This window comes from Schistocerca nitens, chromosome 8 (assembly GCF_023898315.1).
Source record: "Schistocerca nitens isolate TAMUIC-IGC-003100 chromosome 8, iqSchNite1.1, whole genome shotgun sequence".
Taxonomy (NCBI): domain Eukaryota; kingdom Metazoa; phylum Arthropoda; class Insecta; order Orthoptera; family Acrididae; genus Schistocerca; species Schistocerca nitens.
This window is the reverse complement of record NC_064621.1, coordinates 534502322-534524963: the sequence shown is the minus strand read 5'-3', so window position 1 is coordinate 534524963 and position 22642 is coordinate 534502322. Positions and strand designations below refer to the sequence as shown.

The 22642-nt window shown below is 42.5% G+C and overlaps 1 protein-coding gene across 3 annotated transcripts in view; it reads left to right on the top strand.

Moving 5' to 3' along the window:
- LOC126198537 (eye-specific diacylglycerol kinase) overlaps positions 1-22642 on the top strand; it is a 679131-nt gene that overhangs the window by 637143 nt on the left and 19346 nt on the right. For all 3 annotated transcript variants that reach the window (XM_049934939.1, XM_049934938.1, XM_049934937.1), the window contains one exon: positions 12427-12590. In XM_049934939.1, the coding sequence (XP_049790896.1) occupies positions 12427-12590 (164 nt within the window). The remainder of the gene's footprint in view (positions 1-12426; positions 12591-22642) is intronic.

Here is a 22642-nt window from a genome sequence, read left to right as displayed (position 1 = left end):
ATTACCTCGTAGACTTTTTAACAGCGGTATGATTTATAGCAGTTGCACAGCTGCAAAGGTGGCTGTGGATCCGTTGCAATGGATGACTGTATCGTATCTTGATGGACAATTTTATTTCTCCAATCTGTTATTTCTTCCTAATTTGCTATTAGTTTCTACCCCTCAGTGCAATATCCTTGTTGAGCTGGTGCAAATATGTTAAGCTGTCCTAGTCAAAGGCTGCAGAATGGAACATAACATTTCATAGGAGAGGGTGTAATGAGGTTGGCTGTTCAGAAATGTCTGGCGGTCAACATTGTTGTAAAATGTATAGTGCTTGCTTTGTAACTACCATTCAGGTGACTTCAGGCTTCACACTTTGTCCACAAAGCTGCTCTGCTTGTATCAGCTGAAAAGTAAACTAAGAATACAATGTGTCTTCTTAAACATGCATGTATTGTTCCTCCATTAAAATTGTTCATTCCATATTACATTCAGCTCAGAATCAGACATTACCATCATTCCCTATACAATTTTGGCTATCTCATCAGCTAGCTGTCTTTTAACCAAATTGATCTTTTTTTCCCGTGACATCAGTGGGATGTCGTGAGCTGCAAGGTGTGAGATCCACAGCAGATGTCCTAGTCATAACCCCAAACATATATCTGCCTTATTTGATCAGCACCTGCAACCCATAGTACAAAGACTTCCTTCTTATATCAAAGATACCAACCATTTCCTAGATCACCTGAAATCCGCGCACGTTTCACTCCCATCATATACCTTGCTTGTCACCATTGATGCCACCTCGCTCTATACTAACTTCCCCCATATGCATAGTCTGTCTGCTGCTGAACATTTCCTCAGTCAGTGCCCACCTGATTCCAAACCTATGACATCCTTCATATTCACCTTAATCAGCTTTCTACTTATCAACAGATTCTTCACATTTGAGAGGCAGACATACAAACAGATCAGGGGTATAGCTACGGAAACTACAATGGCTCCTTCCAGTGCCAACCTTTCATGAGTCGCTTGGAGGGGTTTCCAGGGATCCATAAGTCTTCAGCCTCTAGTCTGGTTTAGATACATTGATGACATCTTTACCATGTAAACTCATGATGAGACTGACCTGTTATAATTCCTGCAATCTCTGAATACATGCGTGCAATTAAATTTCACATTGTCCTATTCCAAATCCCGTGCCACTTTCCTTGAAATTGATCTCACCCTCACTGAAGGCCAGCTACACAATTCTGTCCACATTAAACCTTCTAACAAACAACAGTACTTATATTATGACAGTTGCCATCCTTTCCATGTCAGACGTTCCCTGCCATACAGCCTTGGCATTCGAGACAAACATATTTCTTTGTATGCAGACTCTTTACAGCAATGCATCTTTACAGCAATGCACCACTATTCTCATCTCAGCCTTCACGGGATGTAATTATCCTGCCAGCCTAATTCAAAAGCAGATTTCTGAGGCCGTTACATCCAATCCTGGTACTGCTGATTGCTCCAAAAAACAACCTCAGAGCACACCACTGGTCACTCAGTATTATGCTGGTCTGGAATGTATTAATCAGCTGCTTCAACAAGGCCATGGCTTCCTAAAATCATGCCCTGAAATGAGATCCAATCTGTCTGAGATTTTACCCACCACACCTAGAATAGCTTTTCATTGCCCACCCAATCTCTCCAGTATTCTTGTCAGACCCTATACTCCTTCTGCACCCATCTCCATACCCTATCGCTCCTATGCCTGTGACTGTCCCTGTTGCAAGACTTGCCCTATGCACCCTCCTACCACCACCTATACCAGCCCTGTAACTGGCAAAACACATTTTATCAAAGGGGAGCCACCTGTGAAACGAAGGTCATATACCGTCTGTTATGTAAAGACTGTTTGGGCTTTTACATCAGCACGACTACCACAAAATTATCAGTTATGACTGAATTGGCATAGTCATAGTGTGGATACTGGCAACATGCAATATCCTGTTGCAGAGCATGCTCTACATCATTACAATCGTGATCTCGGTGCCTGTTTCTCCACATGTGCCATCCGGATTCTTCCCTGCTGGTGGGAACCAGTGCTGCAACATGTCCTTGTCTTACACCACCCACCTGGCTTTAATTTATAGTAATTTCTTCCATCTGAGCATTCCTTCACAGTAACTACTTTCTCTTCTTTCTCTTCACTACGTTTTAGTTTTCTACATCTTTCATTGTCTTAACCATCTATTTTTTTCAACACCCCTCTCCCACCTCTTTCACTTTTCACTCTTGTTAACTCATGAAAGATGTTTAAGCAGTAATCTCTGTCTTGCATATTACCGTGTCTTCCAACTTTAAGCTCTCAGGTTTCAAATTTCATCCAGTGCAGTCCCCAACAATCAGTCTTTCTTTCTCATCCCATCTGGTAAGTCTCCCCTGACCTGTGGTTCTGGGTGACTTTCCCCGAAATCTACCCCTTTCCCCTTCAACCCTCCTGCTAGAGGAAGGAGCCACATGCTCTGAAAGCTTGCCTAGTTATAACTTCCTTTTATGTACGTGTTCTGCTGGTGCTTGGTGAATAGATTTTTTATCTGTTCAATTAAATTATCCTAAATAGAGGGCTATATACAAATATCTAAAAAGTTTTGCATCACCTCAGTTCCGAGAGTTTTGGAACCTGTACAGAAAATTGGAATAGAGATCAACATAAACATCATTTCTGCCCTTTTTATTGCTCATGAAAACCACACATTGCATGTTGTACTACCATACAGCGAGATCTTCAGAGGAGGTGGTCCGATTGCTGTACACAACAGTACCTACATCTACATCTACATCTACATCTACATTTATACTCCGCAAGCCACCCAACGGTGTGTGGCGGAGGGCACTTTACGTGCCACTGTCATTACCTCCCTTTCCTGTTCCAGTCGCGTATGGTTCGCGGGAAAAACGACTGTCTGAAAGCCTCCGTGCATGCTCTAATCTCTCTAATTTTACATTCGTGATCTCCTCGGGAGATATAAGTAGGGGGAAGCTATATATTCGATACCTCATCCAGAAACGCACCCTCTCGAAACCTGGCGAGCAAGCAACACTGCGATGCAGAGCACCTCTCTTGCAGAGTCTGCCACTTGAGTTTGCTAAACATCTCCGTAATGCTATCACGGTTACCAAATAACCCTGTGACGAAATGCGCCGCTCTTCTTTGGATCTTCTCTATCTCCTCCGTCAACCCGATCTGGTACGGATCCCACACTGATGAGCAATACTCAAGTATAGGTCGAACGAGTGTTTTGTAAGCCACCTCCTTTGTTGATGGACTACATTTTCTAAGCTCTCTCCCAATGAATCTCAACCTGGTACCCGCCTTACCAACAATTAATTTTATATGATCATTCCACTTCAAATCGTTCCGCACGCATACTCCCAGATATTTTACAGAAGTAACTGCTACCAGTGTTTGTTCCACTATCATATAATCATACAATAAAGGATCCTTCTTTCTACGTATTCACAATACATTACATTTGTCTATGTTAAGGGTCAGTTGCCACTCCCTGCACCAAGTGCCTATCCGCTGCAGATCTTCCTGCATTTCGCTACAATTTTCTAATGCTGCAACTTCTCTGTATACTACAGCATCATCCGCGAAAAGCCGCATGGAACTTCCGACAGTATCTACTAGGTCATTTATATATATTGGGAAAAGCAAAGGTCCCATAACACTCCCCTGTGGCACGCCAGAGGTTACTTTAACGTCTGTAGACCTCTAATTCCCTTAGCATGTCCTCTTGCATTGATACATGCCTGTATTCATTGTGGCATACTACCCACAAGTTCATCAAGGCACTGTTGGTCCAGATTGTCCCACTCCTCAATGTTGATTCGGTGTAGATCTCCCACAGTGGTTGGTGGGTCACGTCGTCCATAAATAGCCCTTTTCAATCTATCCCAGGCAACTTCGATGGGTCCATGTCTGGAGAACATGCTGGCCACTCTAGTCAAGTGATGTCATTATCGTGAAGGAAGTCATTCACAAGATGTGACCAATCGGGGTGGGAGTTGTCGTTCATGAAGACAAATGCCTCACCAATATGCTACCAATATGGTTGCATTGCCGGTCTGAGGATGGCATTCACATATCATACAGCCGTTATGGTGGCTTCCATGACCACCAGTGGCATACGTCGGCACCACATAATGCCACCCCAAAATAGCAGGGAACCTCTTCCTTGCTGCACTCGCTGAACATTGTGTCTAAGGTGTTCAGCCTGACCAGGCTGCCTCCAAACACATCTCCGACAATTGTCTGGTTGAAGGCATATGCGACACTCATCGGTGAAGGGAACGTGATATTCGGCATGTTGTTGGACCCATCTGTACCACGCTGCATGGTGTCGTGGTTGTAAAGATGGACCTTGCCAAGGACGTCGGGAGTGAAGTTGCGCATCATGCAGCCTACTGCGCACAGTTTGAGTCATAACACGACGTCCTGTGGCTGCACGAAAAGCATCATTCAACATGGTGGTGCTGCTGTCCGGGTTCCACCGAGGCATAATATGTAGGTAGCAGCCTGAGCGAGCCATGTCATTGGCAGCTTCTGTCTCTCTGTACGTCCTCCATGTCTGAACAACATCGCTTTGGTTTTCTCTGAGGCTGCCTGAACACTTCCCTTGTTGAGAGCTCTTTCTGACACAAAGTAACAATGTGGACGCGATCGAAGCATGGTATTGACCATCCAGGCATGGTTGAACTACAGACAACATGAGCCATGTACCTCCTTCCTGGTGGAATGACTGGAAATGATCAGCTGTCGGACCCCATCCGTGTAATAGGCGCTGCTCATGCTTGGTCATTTACATCTTTGGACGGGTTTAGTGACATCTCTGAACAGTCAAAGGGACTGTGTCTGTGATACAATATCCACAGTCAACGTCCATCTTCAGGAGTTCTAGGAACCGGGTTGATGAAAAACGTTTTTGATGTGTGTATAAAAAACAGTAATGACAGTGGTAACAGCAAGCAACATCGACAGTGATAATACACAATGTGACACAGCTGTAGGTGTTGTTCAAAGCCTACCATTTTTGTATGAAATTTATGTATGTTAAACATAATATTCTTATGTGGCAGACATCTCCCCATACATTTGCCAAAGTAAAGATGAAAACAGAGACTGTTGTGTGCAATGCTGAGGTGAAATGTGTAATTACAAGAATGACAGTCCACAACAAATATTGTGTGGGCTACACATCCATCGTTACATTTAGATGGAAATAAAATAATTCCTGAAGAAAGCACTGCTGAATAAGAAAATAATGGCTACAAAATCACCAAAAGCCTAGTCGGTAGTTACATTAAGGGTAGCTAAGTATTGGAATTACACAAATCGATAACCCAATAAAAAAAAAGGAAGCAGTTACAGTGTTCTTAAAAGCACACTTGAAATATCAGGATGATGTAATGACCAGAACAGCTATAAATCGCTGTTCAGATTGTAAATTGGTATAACATACAGGTGCTAAAAAAATATAGTGAGGTGGCCCATAGAACTATATTAGTTACATTGTGTATCTAGGAATGAAATACATTTATCACAAAATATGCACTAAGTCAGTACATAACGTTGCAGAATGCCAAGAGCATTGTAGTGCACTGCAGTTCTATACTAGATGGTCATTGAACTTTGAAAAGAGCCAGTTTTGCTAAAGTCATTCTTATCATCAGTCTCTTTTTTTGGGTTCTTTCTTGAGCTGTTCATAAATTTTTAGCACCAGTACATCATATACAGTTTACAACCTAAACAGTGATGTACAGCTATTTTGGACATTTTTATAAGCTGGGTGCACTGCAATATGAAGGTGAATATGTCACATGTATAAACAGTGTAAAACTTGTCAATATTCAAATTGCCATCATAGCCATTAATGTTCTTAAATGTAGAGACACATTAGTTAATTATTGCCAATACACTGAGCAAAATATATCTCCATATACTGTGAGCACTTTCTACTAATCTGATGATGTCAGTCTGAGAGAGTAAATAGCATTTGCAACAATAGCTGTTTTAGCAATAATTATATAAAATTTAATTTTTATTAAGTAAGGTTTTTGCCAAATTATTATTTATCACAAAGACCTAGTATCATCAATAAATACAATTTTTTAAATATCTTTTGACTTCTACCAATTTCAAGGACTGGGTTTGTTAAAATTATTGATATTGTGTTAACAATAAGGACATCACCTTTAATTCTTACACGGAGGGTCAAACAGGACTTTACAACTTTTGAATGATACAGAAATATTTTGAGATAAATTACAGAATTAGTAGATGTGTCATTTTGTAGCAAACAACTCGAGTTGAATTCACTTAGTGCATCGATACCTCATTCCACCACCAGGAGTGTGAGTGTAGTGCACAGTTAAAGTGGCTACTGTCACTAATGCGGAGTGAGCTTACTGTCTGTTTTGGTTTCATGAAATGAATTCTGCAACAACTGTTCAGCTTAAATTTCACACCGAACACTGTAAAGGATATCCAAGCAGACCTGCAATTTACTCTAGGCACAAGTTCAAGGTTTCCTCGATAATTGCTTGCCGAGTCGGTGGGTTGTCTGTGAAGGGCCAGTTGCATGGCCACCTCACTCCCCATGCTAGGTACCACTGGATTTCTTTCTCTACAGTTTCATTGAAGATGGTGTGTATGTTCTGCCCCTACCAAACAGTTTAGTCAACCTGAAAAATCAAATGTACTATGCCGTTGTGCAGTTACGCCCAGTTTGCTGCAACGAGTGTGGGAAGAAACTGACTACCATTGGGATGTTCACTGCATCACAGACAGCAGTTTCATCAAATCAAAATTATACTTGACACTTTTATGTGAAACTTGAGGTTGTTTGCTACAAAATGATATAGCTACCGATTCTGTAAGTTATCTCTGTAAATTTCTGTACCATTCCAAAATTATGAAGTACTTTTTGGCTCGCACTGTACTTACAGCCACTACTGTATGTCGTCATTCTTGATGTGTTTTCATTATATGTGATTTTGAATGTTTCATACTGAAGATGTACTGGGCTGTCAATTCAATGGTGCAGCAGGCGTCATTTTGTTTTTGTTGTTTGACAACAGTCATGGCATTTTATACAGTTTTAAGTATGTTTCTATTTACAGTACAAATCATTTTTCTTGAAGTGCAGGTGTGGATGTTTTGTTTTCAAATGATTTTTTTGGGTGACTGATTAAATGGAGTTTCCAGAACTTTGGCATAGACAACTGTATTTCAAGTGCGCCTTTTAGTACATTAGAACTGCTTCCTCTTATGTAATTTCAATATTTAGCCACACTTAATGTGACAACTGATGATGCTTTTGGTTATCTTGCTGTAATTATTTTTTTATTCAGCAGTGAGCAGTGCTTTCTTCGGGAATTATTTTACTTGCATCAGAACAATATGACTGATGTGCATGCGACACAGTACTTTTTGTGGATTGCCATTCCTGTAATTATGCACCTCACATGGGCATCGCACACTACAGTCTATGTTTTAGTTTTTGCCTTGGCAAATGTATGGGCAGATGTCTGTCAGAGGAGAATGTCGCATTTGCTATAAATAAATTTCATACAAATATGGTAGGCTTTGGATAATATCTACAGCTGTGTCACATTGTGTTTTTTCATTGTCAATATTGTTTGCTGTTATCACTGTCATTACTGTATTTTATATATGGCCCTCTATCTAGGATATTGTATAAAGGGTTTCATCCTCTCTGGGCCCAAAAATAAAATTCTATTCTTCCCTATATATGTAGCACCATTAGCTTTGGTTTATTCTATCATTAAAGAACATGTTAATAATCCAGCCATGTGTTTTTTTTTCTGCATATGTATCAATTGCAGTTTTTGGTGTTTTTAAAATATATTGTAAATGTAGTGTCATGATTCATGCTACACGCGTTTGGATGAACAACAACGTATACTGTAAATAATAATGTTTATTTTCATGTAATATGTTTAGGCTGCAATTAAAATATTTATGGAGGAGAATATTAGTTGCACATTAAACAATGGAAAATTGAGTGTAGAGTGTTACCGTATTGTGAAAAGGATAGTTGCTACTTATCATATAGTGGAGATGCTGAGTCGCAGATAGGCACAACAAAAAGACTGTCAGAAAGTGAGCTTTCAGTCAACAAGGCCTTTGTCAACACAGGAAAGAAAAGAAATAAGGATGGACACTGAGTATTGTACTGGATTAGAAAAAGACCTTGTTGGCCAAAAGCTCACTTTCTGACAGTCTTTTTATTGTGCCTATCTGTGACTCAGCATCTCTGCAATACAGTGAGTAGCAACTATCCGTTTCACAGTGTAGTTCCACATTAAAATGATATGAGAGATCATACTCTCTTTGAGGTTCGCCGATGACATTGTAATTCTGTCAGAGACAGCAAAGGCCCTGGAAGAGCAGCTGAATGGAATGGACAATGTCTTGAAAGGAGGATATAAGATGAACATCAACAAAAGCAAAACGAGGATAATGGAATGTAGTCGAGTTAAATCGAGTGATGCTGAGGGAATTAGATTAGGAATGACATGCTTAAAGTAGTAAATGAATTTTGCTACTTGGGGAGCAAAATAACTGATGATGGTCGAAGTAGAGAAGATATAAAATGTAGACTGACAATGGCAAGGAAAGCGTTTCTGAAGAAGAGAAATTTGTTAACATTGAGTATAGATTTAAGTGTCAGGAAGTCGTTTCTGAAAGTATTTGTATGGAGTGTAGCCATGTATGGAAGTGAAACATGGACGGTAAATAGTATGGACAAGAAGAGAATAGAAGCTTTCGAAATGTGGTGCTACAGAAGAATGCTGAAGATTAGATGGGTAGATCACATAACTAATGAGGAAGTATTGAATAGAATTGGGGAAAAGAGGAGTTTGTGGCACAACTTGACAAGAAGAAGGGACCGGTTGGTAGGACATGTTCTAAGGCATCAAGGGATCACCAATTTAGTATTGGAGTGCAATGTGGAGGGTAAAAATCGTAGAGGGAGACCAAGAGATGAATACACTAAGCAGATTCAGAAGGATGTAGGTTGCAGTAGGGACTGGGAGATGAAGAAGCTTGCACAGGATAAGTAGCATGGAGAGCTGCATCAAACCAGTCTCAGGACTGAAGACCACAACAACAACAACAACAACAACAACAACAACTCTATATACACTGTCCACTTCAGCCACCTGGTGGCCAAACATGTTTGCTTTGTAATGTAATGTATCACAAGAGTCAGTTGGCCTCTTAAGTTGAATAAGATGTTTAACTTTCATTAGGTACTACTTAACCATAAGGTGTGCATTGTTTATAAATCTGAAATTATGTAGTGTGACCACAGAATTCACCATCTTTGCTTCTGAGATACTAATATAGAAATTAATAGTTGTATTTTAATAAGCCACCAATATTGGCAGTTCAGTTGGACAGAATTTTTCACTTTATTGAAGTAACAATTACTTTAGATTTTCTTTTACACAAACATGTTAGCAATTTATATCCAATCATCAGTGGATTTTTTTTTAGTTTGAGGCACGATGACATTTTGTGGGGTTTACGTGAATTCAACTGGAAGCTGTTATTATATAGATAGGAGTGATAAATTGATGTTATAGCATTTTAATATAGGGCATACATATGTAACTAAACAGTGTGCTGCATATGACATAAATTTATTATTTATGCTACAAGACAATTTTAGAATTCAAAATAATTATACAATTATATTCACCTTAAATAAAACTAGCCTTCTTTTGTGCTGGTAATGTCAAAGTAGATGACATTCCTTCAGCTCTGTTGAGATCCTTGAGAGAGTCAATGATGAGAAACCTCTTCCACCTTCTGTGCAAGATACAAAAGATGGACAGAGTATCTTCAGACTTCAAGAAGAATGTAATAATTCCACTTCCAGAGTGACAAGTTCTAACAGATGTGAATATCAGCGAACCGTCAGTTTAATAAGTCATTGTTGCCAATACTGATGCATATTATTTGCAGAATAATGGAAAAACTGGTGGAAGTGGACTTCAGGGAAGATGAGTTTGGATGCTGGAGGAATGTAGGAAGATGAGGTGATACTGGCTCTATGACTTAAGTTAGAAGGTAGGTCAAAGAAAGGCATACCTGTGTTTACAGCATTTGTATATTTAAAGAGAGTTTTTGACAATGTTGATCGGAATACACTCTCCAAAACGTTGAAGATGACAGGAAGTGAAAGCCCATGCACATCTTTTACAGAAACCAGAGTGCAGTTATGTGAGTCAAAGAACATGAAAAGAAAGCAGCGGTTGATATGGAAGTGAGACAAGGTTGTAGCCTATGTGTGACGTTATTCAGCCTATACATTGAGCAGTGAAGAAATCCAAGGAAAAATCTGAGAAGGGAATTAAACCCCGGGGAGAAGAATAAAAACTTTGAGGTTCGACAGTGTCATTGTAATTCCATCGAGAGTGTAAAGGACTCGGAAGAGTAGCTGAACAGAATGCATAGGGTGTTGAGTGGAGTTATAAGATGTACATAAAAAAGTGGAACAAGGCTAAAGGGATGTAGTCAAATTAAATCAGGAAATGCTGATGGAATTAAAGTAGGAAATGAGGCACTAACAGTAATAGATGAGTTTAGCTATTCTTGCAGCAAAGGGTTTTGCTATTCTTACAGTAAAGTACGAGGCAATAACAGGAAAAAGATTTCTGAAAAATAGATGTTGGTAACTTTGGATATAATTTCATGTATTAGAAAAGCTTTCTGAAGGTATTTGTTTGGAATGTAAATGTGTTTGTTGTATAGCATTCCGAAAATGCTGCATCCTGTAGGCACCCTATAAGTGACGAGTGGGCAAGACACCCCAGTTGTGGGGTCTTGCCCACTCATCACTAATAGGGTACTTATGGGATGTAGCATTCTTGGAATGCTATACAATAATTTCCAACAAATAACATTAGAAGTTTTATTTCCAGAAAAGTAAATTGACAGTACTTAACTTTACTACAGCAAGTGTCACTAGCAAGAGGCAACGTGAAAACAGAACAGTTCTTCATTAATTAAAATTTCCAGGCTGAATTGCCGTGGTCCATATATAAAACTACTTCTCCTTCCTGACAGTTCGTTGCCTACTGCGGGCAACATCTTCTGAGGTGAGTCGGTGACTGGCTGCTAGGCGCTGGTGGTCCCGCTTATATAGAGCACTTAGATGGCACCACCACTCGTCACGTACTTTCGACTTTAAAACTATCTCTGGCTAGTGCCATCTCTCTCGATTACAGGTAATCGATTGTCACTTTGGTGGTACAAAGTCGACCGCCATATCTTGTCTAGTTTTAATCCTTTAATTAAAACTAGACAAGATATGGCAGTCAACTTTGTACCAACGAAGTGACAATCGATTACCTGTAATCTCGAGAGATGGCACTAGCCAGAGCTAGTTTTAAAGTCAAAAGCATGTGACGAGTGGTGACGCCATCTAAGTGCTCTGTATAAGCAGGACCACCAGCGCCTAGCAGCCAGTCGCCGACTCACCTCAGAAGATGTTGCCCGCAGTAGGCAACGAAACATCAGGCAGGAGAAGAAGTTTTATATATGGACCATGGCAATTCAGCCCGGAAGTTTTAGTTAAAGAAGATGCCGGCTGTGAAAGCTTACATGTTATGAGAACAGTTCTTGCTATACACAGAGTCCAAGTAAACACTTGATCTGACGTTGCAGATTTGGGCCGATCATGTGCGGCCGAGGCTAGTAGGAGCTGTATTTATATCCTGTGAGGACGCGCATGGCATGGCACTGTGCGGTCCGATTCTGCGCACCATTGGCCACCGATTCTTCACAGCCTGCTCTGGTTTTTCGTTTCACATCTCCTGTCTGACATTTGTGGTTACACCAGAATAGTGTACAGAAGCACAATGTGAATGATAAACAGTTCAAAAAGAAGAGAGTTGAAGCTTTTTAAATGAGTTGCTACAGAAGAATGCTGAAGGTTAGGGGGTAGATCAAGTAACTAATGAAGACGACGCGCAGAATCAATTTGGGAAAAAGATATTTATGGCACATCCTGACTAAAATAAGATACCGTCTGATAGGACATGTCCTGAGCTGTGAAGAAATCATCAGTTTGGTTATGGAGGGAAATGTAGGGGTAAATAAGTAGATGAAGGCTGGAATACTTATGCAAGCCTTAAGGGATGTAGGTTGCAGTAGTTCTGCAGAGATGGAAACACTGGATAAACCAGTCTTCAGACTAAAGACTACATCGACAATATCAAATGAAATATACTTTACTCAGCTTGTCATCTGCAAATGACAAAATGTTTTTTTTTTTTTTTTTTTTTTAAAGTACATTACTTACAGGTTCTGGTGATCAGTATGATTTCTACTAAACATGGCTTATTTTATTGCAGGGGACAAACAGCATTGCACAAAGCAGCTGCCCACAAACGCCGCAGCATATGCTGCATGCTGGTAGCTGGGGGGGCCTCCCTCACCATCCAGGATCGACACGGCAACACACCGAGGATGCTAGCACAGCAGGCTGAGGACCACGAGCTGGCCGCCTATCTGGAGAGTGGGTATCATTCCTCCAATTGCATGTTTTCGTATAAAAACAGTGGTTGTAACCAAAAGGTGCAAATGCGGGGTAATGCACTACTACTTTCCTAGAGAAATTGGAGTTTATTCTTCGATAAACTTATATTCTGTTTCTGCTGAAAACCATTATGATGGTGGCGTGGATAAAAGTAGCCCATGTAAGTATGAAGGAAATGCAGTGACATTACAGAAATGAAGAGCTGAAATGGACTTAAAGTGAAAAATAACTTTACAGAAGATGTTAAAAGTGCTCACCTGCAACATCGATACACTGCTGTGTCGTCCAAGCATATTCAGATAAATCCAGCATAAAGTTTGGATATTGATATTGGCAACTTCATGGCTGATGTCTTTTGGTTCTGTGTTGTGTGTGAAGTTACTTCATAGATCTTGCCTTTCGAGTGTCACTGCAGAAAAAAATCACTTGTTGTTAGATTCTGTAAATGTGGTGGCCATAAATGTTTGCCGACAGTTCGTTCCTTGGTGAAGACATCGTGGACTTATTCCAGGTATACCTTAGACTTGTGACATGTTCCCCTTTCTTGCTGGAAGAAGCAGTATTGTGTTTCATATTCAGCGAGTTGAGCACAAAAGTGTCAAAAATTTCCATATATGCAACTATATTGAGGCAACTGTCAAAAAATATCGGTCCAGTGATGTACATTTTTGTTGCACTGCAGCAAAATGACATTTTTTTTCATCATGTTGTGGTTTCTGAAACACAGTGTTAGGCTTCTCTGTGCGCACCACTTCATGTTCTGTGAATTCATGGTAACTGAAAATATGAAACCATGCTTCATCACTCATGGTGTAATGGAAAGTGTCTAACAAAAGCCACGTGCAGTAATCTGCATGTTGCTGACTGTCATCCTCCTGTAATTGCTGCACAACTGTCACATGACATGGCTTCAAATTAAGACTTTTCAATATCCGCTGACAACTACTCCTACTTACATGCGCCTATTGGGGCCAACGTGTATGTGTAGACGTCTTTGCACTCTGAATAATTCTTCGGCGAATGTCTGCAATAACTTCTGGTGTGCGAACTGAAGGAATTCCTTGTCATTTTACTTTTTACGCGGATCCATAGGTGCACCAGTTTTTATTCAGACTCTGTATTACTCTCTTTGCTGGATACTTGACCCAGAAAATTTGAATAGTTTCCTTAATCGAACCTTTTTTCATGTATGCTTCCACAATTTCAATTCTTTCGTCTATCAAGAAATCAATTTTGCAGACTGCAAAGTGAACAAATCATGCCTGTTGTCTGGGCTCCGAGGGCATTCTGGGCAGAGAGGTTGAGACGTCCAGCCTTGTGTGTGGAGTTTCAACGAAGCTCACAATTTGCAGCATTGTCCCCAAAACTGATTGTGGCCATTTGGTTCTGGGTCAGGTGGAAGGACTGAACCAGAGACCATGAATGTTCAATGACAAGCTAGGCTGCGACTTCCTGGACCTGTGCCACAGGGTTGAGAACTGAAGGGTTCCCCTAAATAGATCAGATGTGCACTACACATCAGAGGCTGTTGCTCAGGTAGCTGACTGTGTGTGGGATGCACACAAGGTGTTCTTAGATTAGGCAACACTCCATTCAATCCAGATAATGATAGGAAAACCAGAAGTATCAGTGTAAGATCAAAAGATGTCTCTTCCACAGCCGGCTGCTGTGGCCGAGCGGCTTTAAGCGCTTCAGGTCGGAACTGCGCTGCTGCAGTCACAGGTTTGAATCGTGCCTCGGACATGGATGTGTGAGATGTCCTTAGGTTAGTTAGGTGTAAGTAGTTCTAAGTCTAGGGGACTGATGATCTCAGATGTTAAGTCCCATAATGCTCAGAGCCATTTGAACCATGTTTTGTCTCCCACAGGTGAGAGTATTAAAATCGTAATGGTAAACTGCCGAAGCATTCGCAACAAAGTACCAGAGTTTGAAGTGTTCACAACAAGCAGAGAAGCTCACATAGTACTGGGTACAGAAAGATGGTTGAAAACTGAAATTGATAGCAGTGAGATTTTGGGGGATAATTTAAGTGTATATTGAAAGAATAGGCAAGAGGGAAATGGGGCTGGTGTATTTGTCACAGTAGACAAGAAACTCGAATGCACCGAGATAGAAACTGAAGCTGCATTGACATTGTTTGGGCAAGACTCAGTATCAGTGGTGGGCATAAAATGAGAATTGGATCCTTCTATGTCCACAAGACTCATCTCCTGATGTAACCAAAAACTTTAAAGAAAACCTGAGTTCACTTGTATGCAAACTCCCCAATTTTATTGTAATCATTGGTGGACACTTTAATCATCCAACAATTAAATGGGAAAATTACAGTTTTGCTAGGAAAAATATATGTAAAAACAAAGATGATGTGACTTACCAAATGAAAGTGCTGGCAGGTCGACAGACACACAAACAAACACAAACATACACACAAAATTCAAGCTTTCGCAACAAACTGTTGCCTCATCAGGAAAGAGGGAAGGAGAGGGAAAGACGAAAGGATGTGGGTTTTAAGGGAGAGGGTAAGGAGTCATTCCAATCCCGGGAGCGGAAAGACTTACCTTAGGGGGAAAAAAGGATGGGTATACACTCACACACACACACACACACACACACACACACACACACACACACACACACATATCCATCCACACATATACAGACACAAGCAGACATATTTAAAGACAAATAGTTTGGGCAGAGATGTCAGTCGAGGCAGAAGTGCAGAGGCAAAGATGTTGTTGGATGACAGGTGAGGTATGAGTGGCGGCAACTTGAAATTAGCGGAGATTAAGACCTGGTGGATAACGGGAAGAGAGGATATATTGAAGAGCAAGTTCCCATCTCCGGAGTTCGGATAGGTTGGTGTTAGTGGGAAGTATCCTGATAACCCGGACGGTGTAACACTGTGCCAAGATGTGCTGGCCGTGCACCAAGGCATGTTTAGCCACAGGGTGATCCTCATTACCAACAAACACTGTCTGCCTGTGTCCATTCATGTGAATGGACAGTTTGTTGCTGGTCATTCCCACATAGAATGCATCACAGTCTAGGCAGGTCAGTTGGTAGATCACATGGGTGCTTTCACACATGGCTCTGCCTTTGATCGTGTGCACCTCCTCCAGTCCTGTAACCCGGAAGGTGTACACGATCAAAGGCAGAGCCACGTGTGAAAGCACCCACGTGATCTACCAACTGACCTGCCTACACTGTGACGCATTCTATGTGGGAATGACCAGCAACAAACTGTCCATTCGCATGAATGGACACAGGCAGACAGTGTTTGTTGGTAATGAGGATCACCCTGTGGCTAAACATGCCTTGGTGCACGGCCAGCACATCTTGGCACAGTGTTACACCGTCCGGGTTATCTGGATACTTCCCACTAACACCAACCTATCCGAACTCCGGAGATGGGAACTTGCTCTTCAATATATCCTCTCTTCCCACCAGGCCTTAATCTCCACTAATTTCAAGTTGCCGCCACTCATACCTCACCTGTCTTCCAACAACATCTTTGCCTCTGCACTTCTGCCTCGACTGACATCTCTGCCCAAACTATTTGTCTTTAAATATGTCTGCTTGTGTCTGTATATATATGTGTGTGTGTGTGTGTGTGTGTGTGTGTGTGTGTGTGTGTGTGTATACCCGTCCTTTTTTCCCCCTAAGGTAAGTCTTTCCGCTCCCGGGATTGGAATGACTCCTTACCCTCTCCCTTAAAACCCACATCCTTTCGTCTTTCCCTCTCCTTCCCTCTTTCCTGATGAGGCAACAGTTTGTTGCGAAAGCTTGAATTTTGTGTGTATGTTTGTGTTTGTTTGTGTGTCTATCGACCTGCCAGCACTTTCATTTGGTAAGTCACATCATCTTTGTTTTTAGTTGCTTTCTAGTTTACCTTTATCTCTCCCCATATATTTTTATTTTCATTTTCATTTCAGCCTCATGTTACACTTTCCACCTTCTAATACCATGTCATCCTCACAACACCCCCACGACGACTCCATTATGTTTTATTTACATTCCCTCCGCAAACATGCCTTCGCCCTAGCCAGATTACACTCCCATATTTTATTTTCTCAGGCTTGTCTGACATTTGGCATTACCCCCAAAGGCCTCACACTTAAAGTTCCCATCTCTGGCTGCAACCCTTCTTTCCATCAGTCCCTATACCTGTTCCAAACTGAACAATCCATTGCCCTCACCCACCTAATCCTTCACCTACACATCAACTCAGCCAATGAACACACCCGTCAACTCCTATCCTTAATAAAAGTCCTCAATCTTTCCTTTCCCACATCCACACTGGCTGTTCAGAGCATCCTCCTACAGGCCAACCACAAATTAGAACAGCATGCCACCCTCCACCTCAAAAAACTATCCAATCTCCTGGTTTCCCACCTCCGGAAAGGCAACTCACTCACCCTTTCCAGCAAACCTCAACCTCCTCTCATTGCACACAAACCCAGTCTCTCCCATCTACTCAATCTCCCACTTCCAGCTCCACTCCCTCCAAAACCTCAAAATTCCAATCAACACAATCTGGAACCACAACACCCTAATTCAGTAGGTAACTTTTCCTCCAAACCTCTCTCCCAATCCGAAACCCCTATCCTATCCAAAGGCCTCAACTTCAGCTCCACCCCCAGATTCAACCAAACAGCCTTCATCAAAGATTTACTGTTCTACACTCGTACTCTCTGCTGGAAATATCACTTTGCCATGAAGAAAAATGATCCTAATCCTACTCCTAATGATCCAACTCCCCAAGACACTGCCTGGAACAGTTTTGTCCTCCGTCACAGTGGGACCCACCTCCTCTTCCTCAAAATCACCCTCTCCAAACCTTCCAGGAATTTCTGACTTCCACCCTTGCCTCTCAATCCTTCTTAAAAAACCTTAATCCTACTCCCAACATCACCACTGCTGAAGCCCAAGCTATCCGTGATCTGAAGGCTGACCGATCCATCGTCATTCTTCCGGCAGACAAGGGTTCCACAACCGTGGTACTTGATCGTCGGGAGTATGTGGCTGAGGGACTGCGTCAGCTTTCAGACAACACCACATACAAAGTTTGCCAAGGTAATCCCATTCCTGATGTCCAGGTGGAACTTCAAGGAATCCTCAGAACCTTAGGCCCCCTACAAAACCTTTCACCTGACTCCATCAACCTTCTGACCCCACCGACACCCCGCACCCCTACCTTCTACCTAAAATTCACAAACCCAATCATCCCAGCCACCCCATTGTAGCTGGTTACCAAGCCCCCATAGAACGTATCTCTGCCTACGTAGATCAACACCTTCAACCCATTACATGCAGTCTCCCATCCTTCATCAAAGACACGAACCACTTTCTCGAACGTCTGGAAACCTTACCCAATCTGTTATTATACACAAATATTCCGCACGTCCAGGGCCTCGCTGCGATGGAGCACTTCATTTCACGCCGATCACCTGCCACCCTACCTAAAACCTCTTTCCTCATTACCTTAGCCAGCTTCATCCTCACCCACAACTTCTTCACTTTTGAAGGCCAGACATACCAACAATTAAAGGGAACAGCAATGGGTACCAGGATGGCCCCCTCGTACGCCAACCTATTCATGGGTCGCTTAGAGGAAGCATTCTTGGTTACCCAGGCCTGCCAACCCAAAGTTTGGTACAGATTTGTTGATGACATATTAATGATCTGGACTCACAGTGAAGAAGAACTCCAGCATTTCCTCTCCAACCTCAACTCCTTTGGTTCCATCAGATTCACCTGGTCGTACTCCAAATCCCATGCCACTTTCCTCGACGTTGACCTCCATCTGTCCAATGGCCAGCTTCACACATCTGTCCACATCAAACCCACCAACAAGCAACAGTACCTCCATTATGACAGCTGCCACCCATTCCACATCAAACGGTCCCTTCCCTACAGCCTAGGTCTTCATGGCAAATGAATCTGCTCCAGTCCGGAATCCATGAACCATTACACCAACAACCTGAAAACAGCTTTCGCATCCTGCAACTACCCTCCCAACCTGGTACAGAAGCAAATAACCAGAGCCACTTCCTCATCCCCTCAAACCAAGAACCTCCCACAGAAGAACCACGAAAGTGCCCCATTTGTGACAGGATACTTTCCGGGACTGGATCAGACTCTGAATGTGGCTCTCCAGCAGGAATACGACTTCCTCAAATCCTGCCCTGAAATGAGATCCATGCTTCATGAAATCCTCCCCACTCCACCGTCTTTCCGCCGTCCACCTAACCTTCGTAACCTGTTAGTTCATCCCTATGAAATCCCCAAACCACCTTCCCTACCCTCTGGCTCCTATCCTTGTAACCGCCCCTGGTGTAAAACCTGTCCCATGCACCCTCCCACCACCACCTACTCCAGTCCTGTAACCCGGAAGGTGTACACGATCAAAGGCAGAGCCACGTGTGAAAGCACCCACATAATTTACCAACTGACCTGCCTACACTGTGATGCATTCTATGTGGGAATGACCAGCAACAAACTGTCCATTCACATGAATGGACACAGGCAGACAGTGTTTGTTGGTAATGAGGATCATCCTGTGGCTAAACATGCCTTGGTGCACGGTCAGCACATCTTGGCACAGTGTTACACCGTCCGGGTTATCTGGATACTTCCCACTAACACCAACCTATCCGAACTCCGGAGATGGGAACTTGCTCTTCAATATATCCTCTCTTCCCACCAGGCCTCAATCTCCGCTAATTTCAAGTTGCCACCACTCATACCTCACCTGTCATTCAACAACATCTTTGCCTCTGCACTTCCGCCTCGACTGACATCTCTGCCCAAAACTCTTTGTCTGAATATGTCTGCTTGTGTCTGTATATGTGTGGATGGATATGTGTGTGTGTGCGAGTGTATACCTGTCACTTTTCCCCCTAAGGTAAGTCTTCCCGCTCCCGGGATTGGAATGACTCCTTACCCTCTCCCTTAAAACCCACATCCTTTTGTCTTTCCCTCTCCTTCCCCTCTTTGCTGATGAGGGAACAGTTTGTTGCGAAAGCTTGAATTTTGTGTGTGTGTTTGTGTGTCTATCGACCTGCCAGCACTTTCGTTCGGTAAGTCACATCATCTTTGTTATATATATATATATATATATATATATATATATATATATATATATATATATATATATATATATATATAGAGGGACACATTTCACGTGGGAAAAATATATCTAAAAACAAAGATGATGTGACTTACCAAACGAAAGCGCTGGCACGTCGATAGATACACAAACATACACACAAAATTCAAGCTTTCGCAACAAACTGTTGCCTCATCAGGAAAGAGGGAAGGAGAGGGGAAGACGGAAGGATGTGGGTTTTTTGGGGAGAGGGTAAGGAGTCATTCCAATCCCGGGAGCGGAAAGACTTACCTTAGGGGGAAAAAAGGACAGGTATACACTCGCACACACACACATATCCATCCTCACATTACAGACACAAGCAGACATTTGGAACTTTAAATATGTCTGCTTGTGTCTGTAATGTGTGGATGGATATGTGTGTGTGTGCGAGTGTATACCTGTCCTTTTTTCCCCCTAAGGTAAGTCTTTCCGCTCCCGGGATTGGAATGACTCCTTACCCTCCCTAAAACCCACATCCTTTCGTCTTTCCCTCTCCTTCCCTCTCCTTCCCTCTTTCCTGATGAGGCAACAGTTTGTTGCGAAAGCTTGAATTTTGTGTGTATGTTTGTGTTTGTTTGTGTGTCTATCGACGTGCCAACAGTACCTCCATTATGACAGCTGTCACCCATTCCACATCAAACGGTCCCTTCCCTACAGCCTAGGTCTTCATGGCAAATGAATCTGCTCCAGTCCGGAATCCCTGAACCATTACACCAACAACCTGAAAACAGCTTTCGCATATATATATATATATATATATATATATATATATATATATATATATATATATAAAAACAAAGATGATGTGACTTACCAAATGAAAGTGCTGGCAGGTCGACAGACACACAAACAAACACAAACATACACACAAAATTCAAGCTTTCGCAACAAACTGTTGCCTCATCAGGAAAGAGGGAAGGAGAGGGAAAGACGAAAGGATGTGGGTTTTAAGGGAGAGGGTAAGGAGTCATTCCAATCCCGGGAGCGGAAAGACTTACCTTAGGGGGAAAAAAGGATGGGTATACACTCACACACACACACACACACACACACACACACACATATCCATCCACACATATACAGACACAAGCAGACATATTTAAAGACAAATAGTTTGGGCAGAGATGTCAGTCGAGGCAGAAGTGCAGAGGCAAAGATGTTGTTGGATGACAGGTGAGGTATGAGTGGCGGCAACTTGAAATTAGCGGAGATTAAGACCTGGTGGATAACGGGAAGAGAGGATATATTGAAGAGCAAGTTCCCATCTCCGGAGTTCGGATAGGTTGGTGTTAGTGGGAAGTATCCTGATAACCCGGACGGTGTAACACTGTGCCAAGATGTGCTGGCCGTGCACCAAGGCATGTTTAGCCACAGGGTGATCCTCATTACCAACAAACACTGTCTGCCTGTGTCCATTCATGTGAATGGACAGTTTGTTGCTGGTCATTCCCACATAGAATGCATCACAGTCTAGGCAGGTCAGTTGGTAGATCACATGGGTGCTTTCACACATGGCTCTGCCTTTGATCGTGTGCACCTCCTCCAGTCCTGTAACCCGGAAGGTGTACACGATCAAAGGCAGAGCCACGTGTGAAAGCACCCACGTGATCTACCAACTGACCTGCCTACACTGTGACGCATTCTATGTGGGAATGACCAGCAACAAACTGTCCATTCGCATGAATGGACACAGGCAGACAGTGTTTGTTGGTAATGAGGATCACCCTGTGGCTAAACATGCCTTGGTGCACGGCCAGCACATCTTGGCACAGTGTTACACCGTCCGGGTTATCTGGATACTTCCCACTAACACCAACCTATCCGAACTCCGGAGATGGGAACTTGCTCTTCAATATATCCTCTCTTCCCACCAGGCCTTAATCTCCACTAATTTCAAGTTGCCGCCACTCATACCTCACCTGTCTTCCAACAACATCTTTGCCTCTGCACTTCTGCCTCGACTGACATCTCTGCCCAAACTATTTGTCTTTAAATATGTCTGCTTGTGTCTGTATATATATGTGTGTGTGTGTGTGTGTGTGTGTGTGTGTGTGTGTGTGTGTGTGTGTGTGTGTGTATACCCGTCCTTTTTTCCCCCTAAGGTAAGTCTTTCCGCTCCCGGGATTGGAATGACTCCTTACCCTCTCCCTTAAAACCCACATCCTTTCGTCTTTCCCTCTCCTTCCCTCTTTCCTGATGAGGCAACAGTTTGTTGCGAAAGCTTGAATTTTGTGTGTATGTTTGTGTTTGTTTGTGTGTCTATCGACCTGCCAGCACTTTCATTTGGTAAGTCACATCATCTTTGTTTTTAGTTGCTTTCTAGTTTACCTTTATCTCTCCCCATATATTTTTATTTTCATTTTCATTTCAGCCTCATGTTACACTTTCCACCTTCTAATACCATGTCATCCTCACAACACCCCCACGACGACTCCATTATGTTTTATTTACATTCCCTCCGCAAACATGCCTTCGCCCTAGCCAGATTACACTCCCATATTTTATTTTCTCAGGCTTGTCTGACATTTGGCATTACCCCCAAAGGCCTCACACTTAAAGTTCCCATCTCTGGCTGCAACCCTTCTTTCCATCAGTCCCTATACCTGTTCCAAACTGAACAATCCATTGCCCTCACCCACCTAATCCTTCACCTACACATCAACTCAGCCAATGAACACACCCGTCAACTCCTATCCTTAATAAAAGTCCTCAATCTTTCCTTTCCCACATCCACACTGGCTGTTCAGAGCATCCTCCTACAGGCCAACCACAAATTAGAACAGCATGCCACCCTCCACCTCAAAAAACTATCCAATCTCCTGGTTTCCCACCTCCGGAAAGGCAACTCACTCACCCTTTCCAGCAAACCTCAACCTCC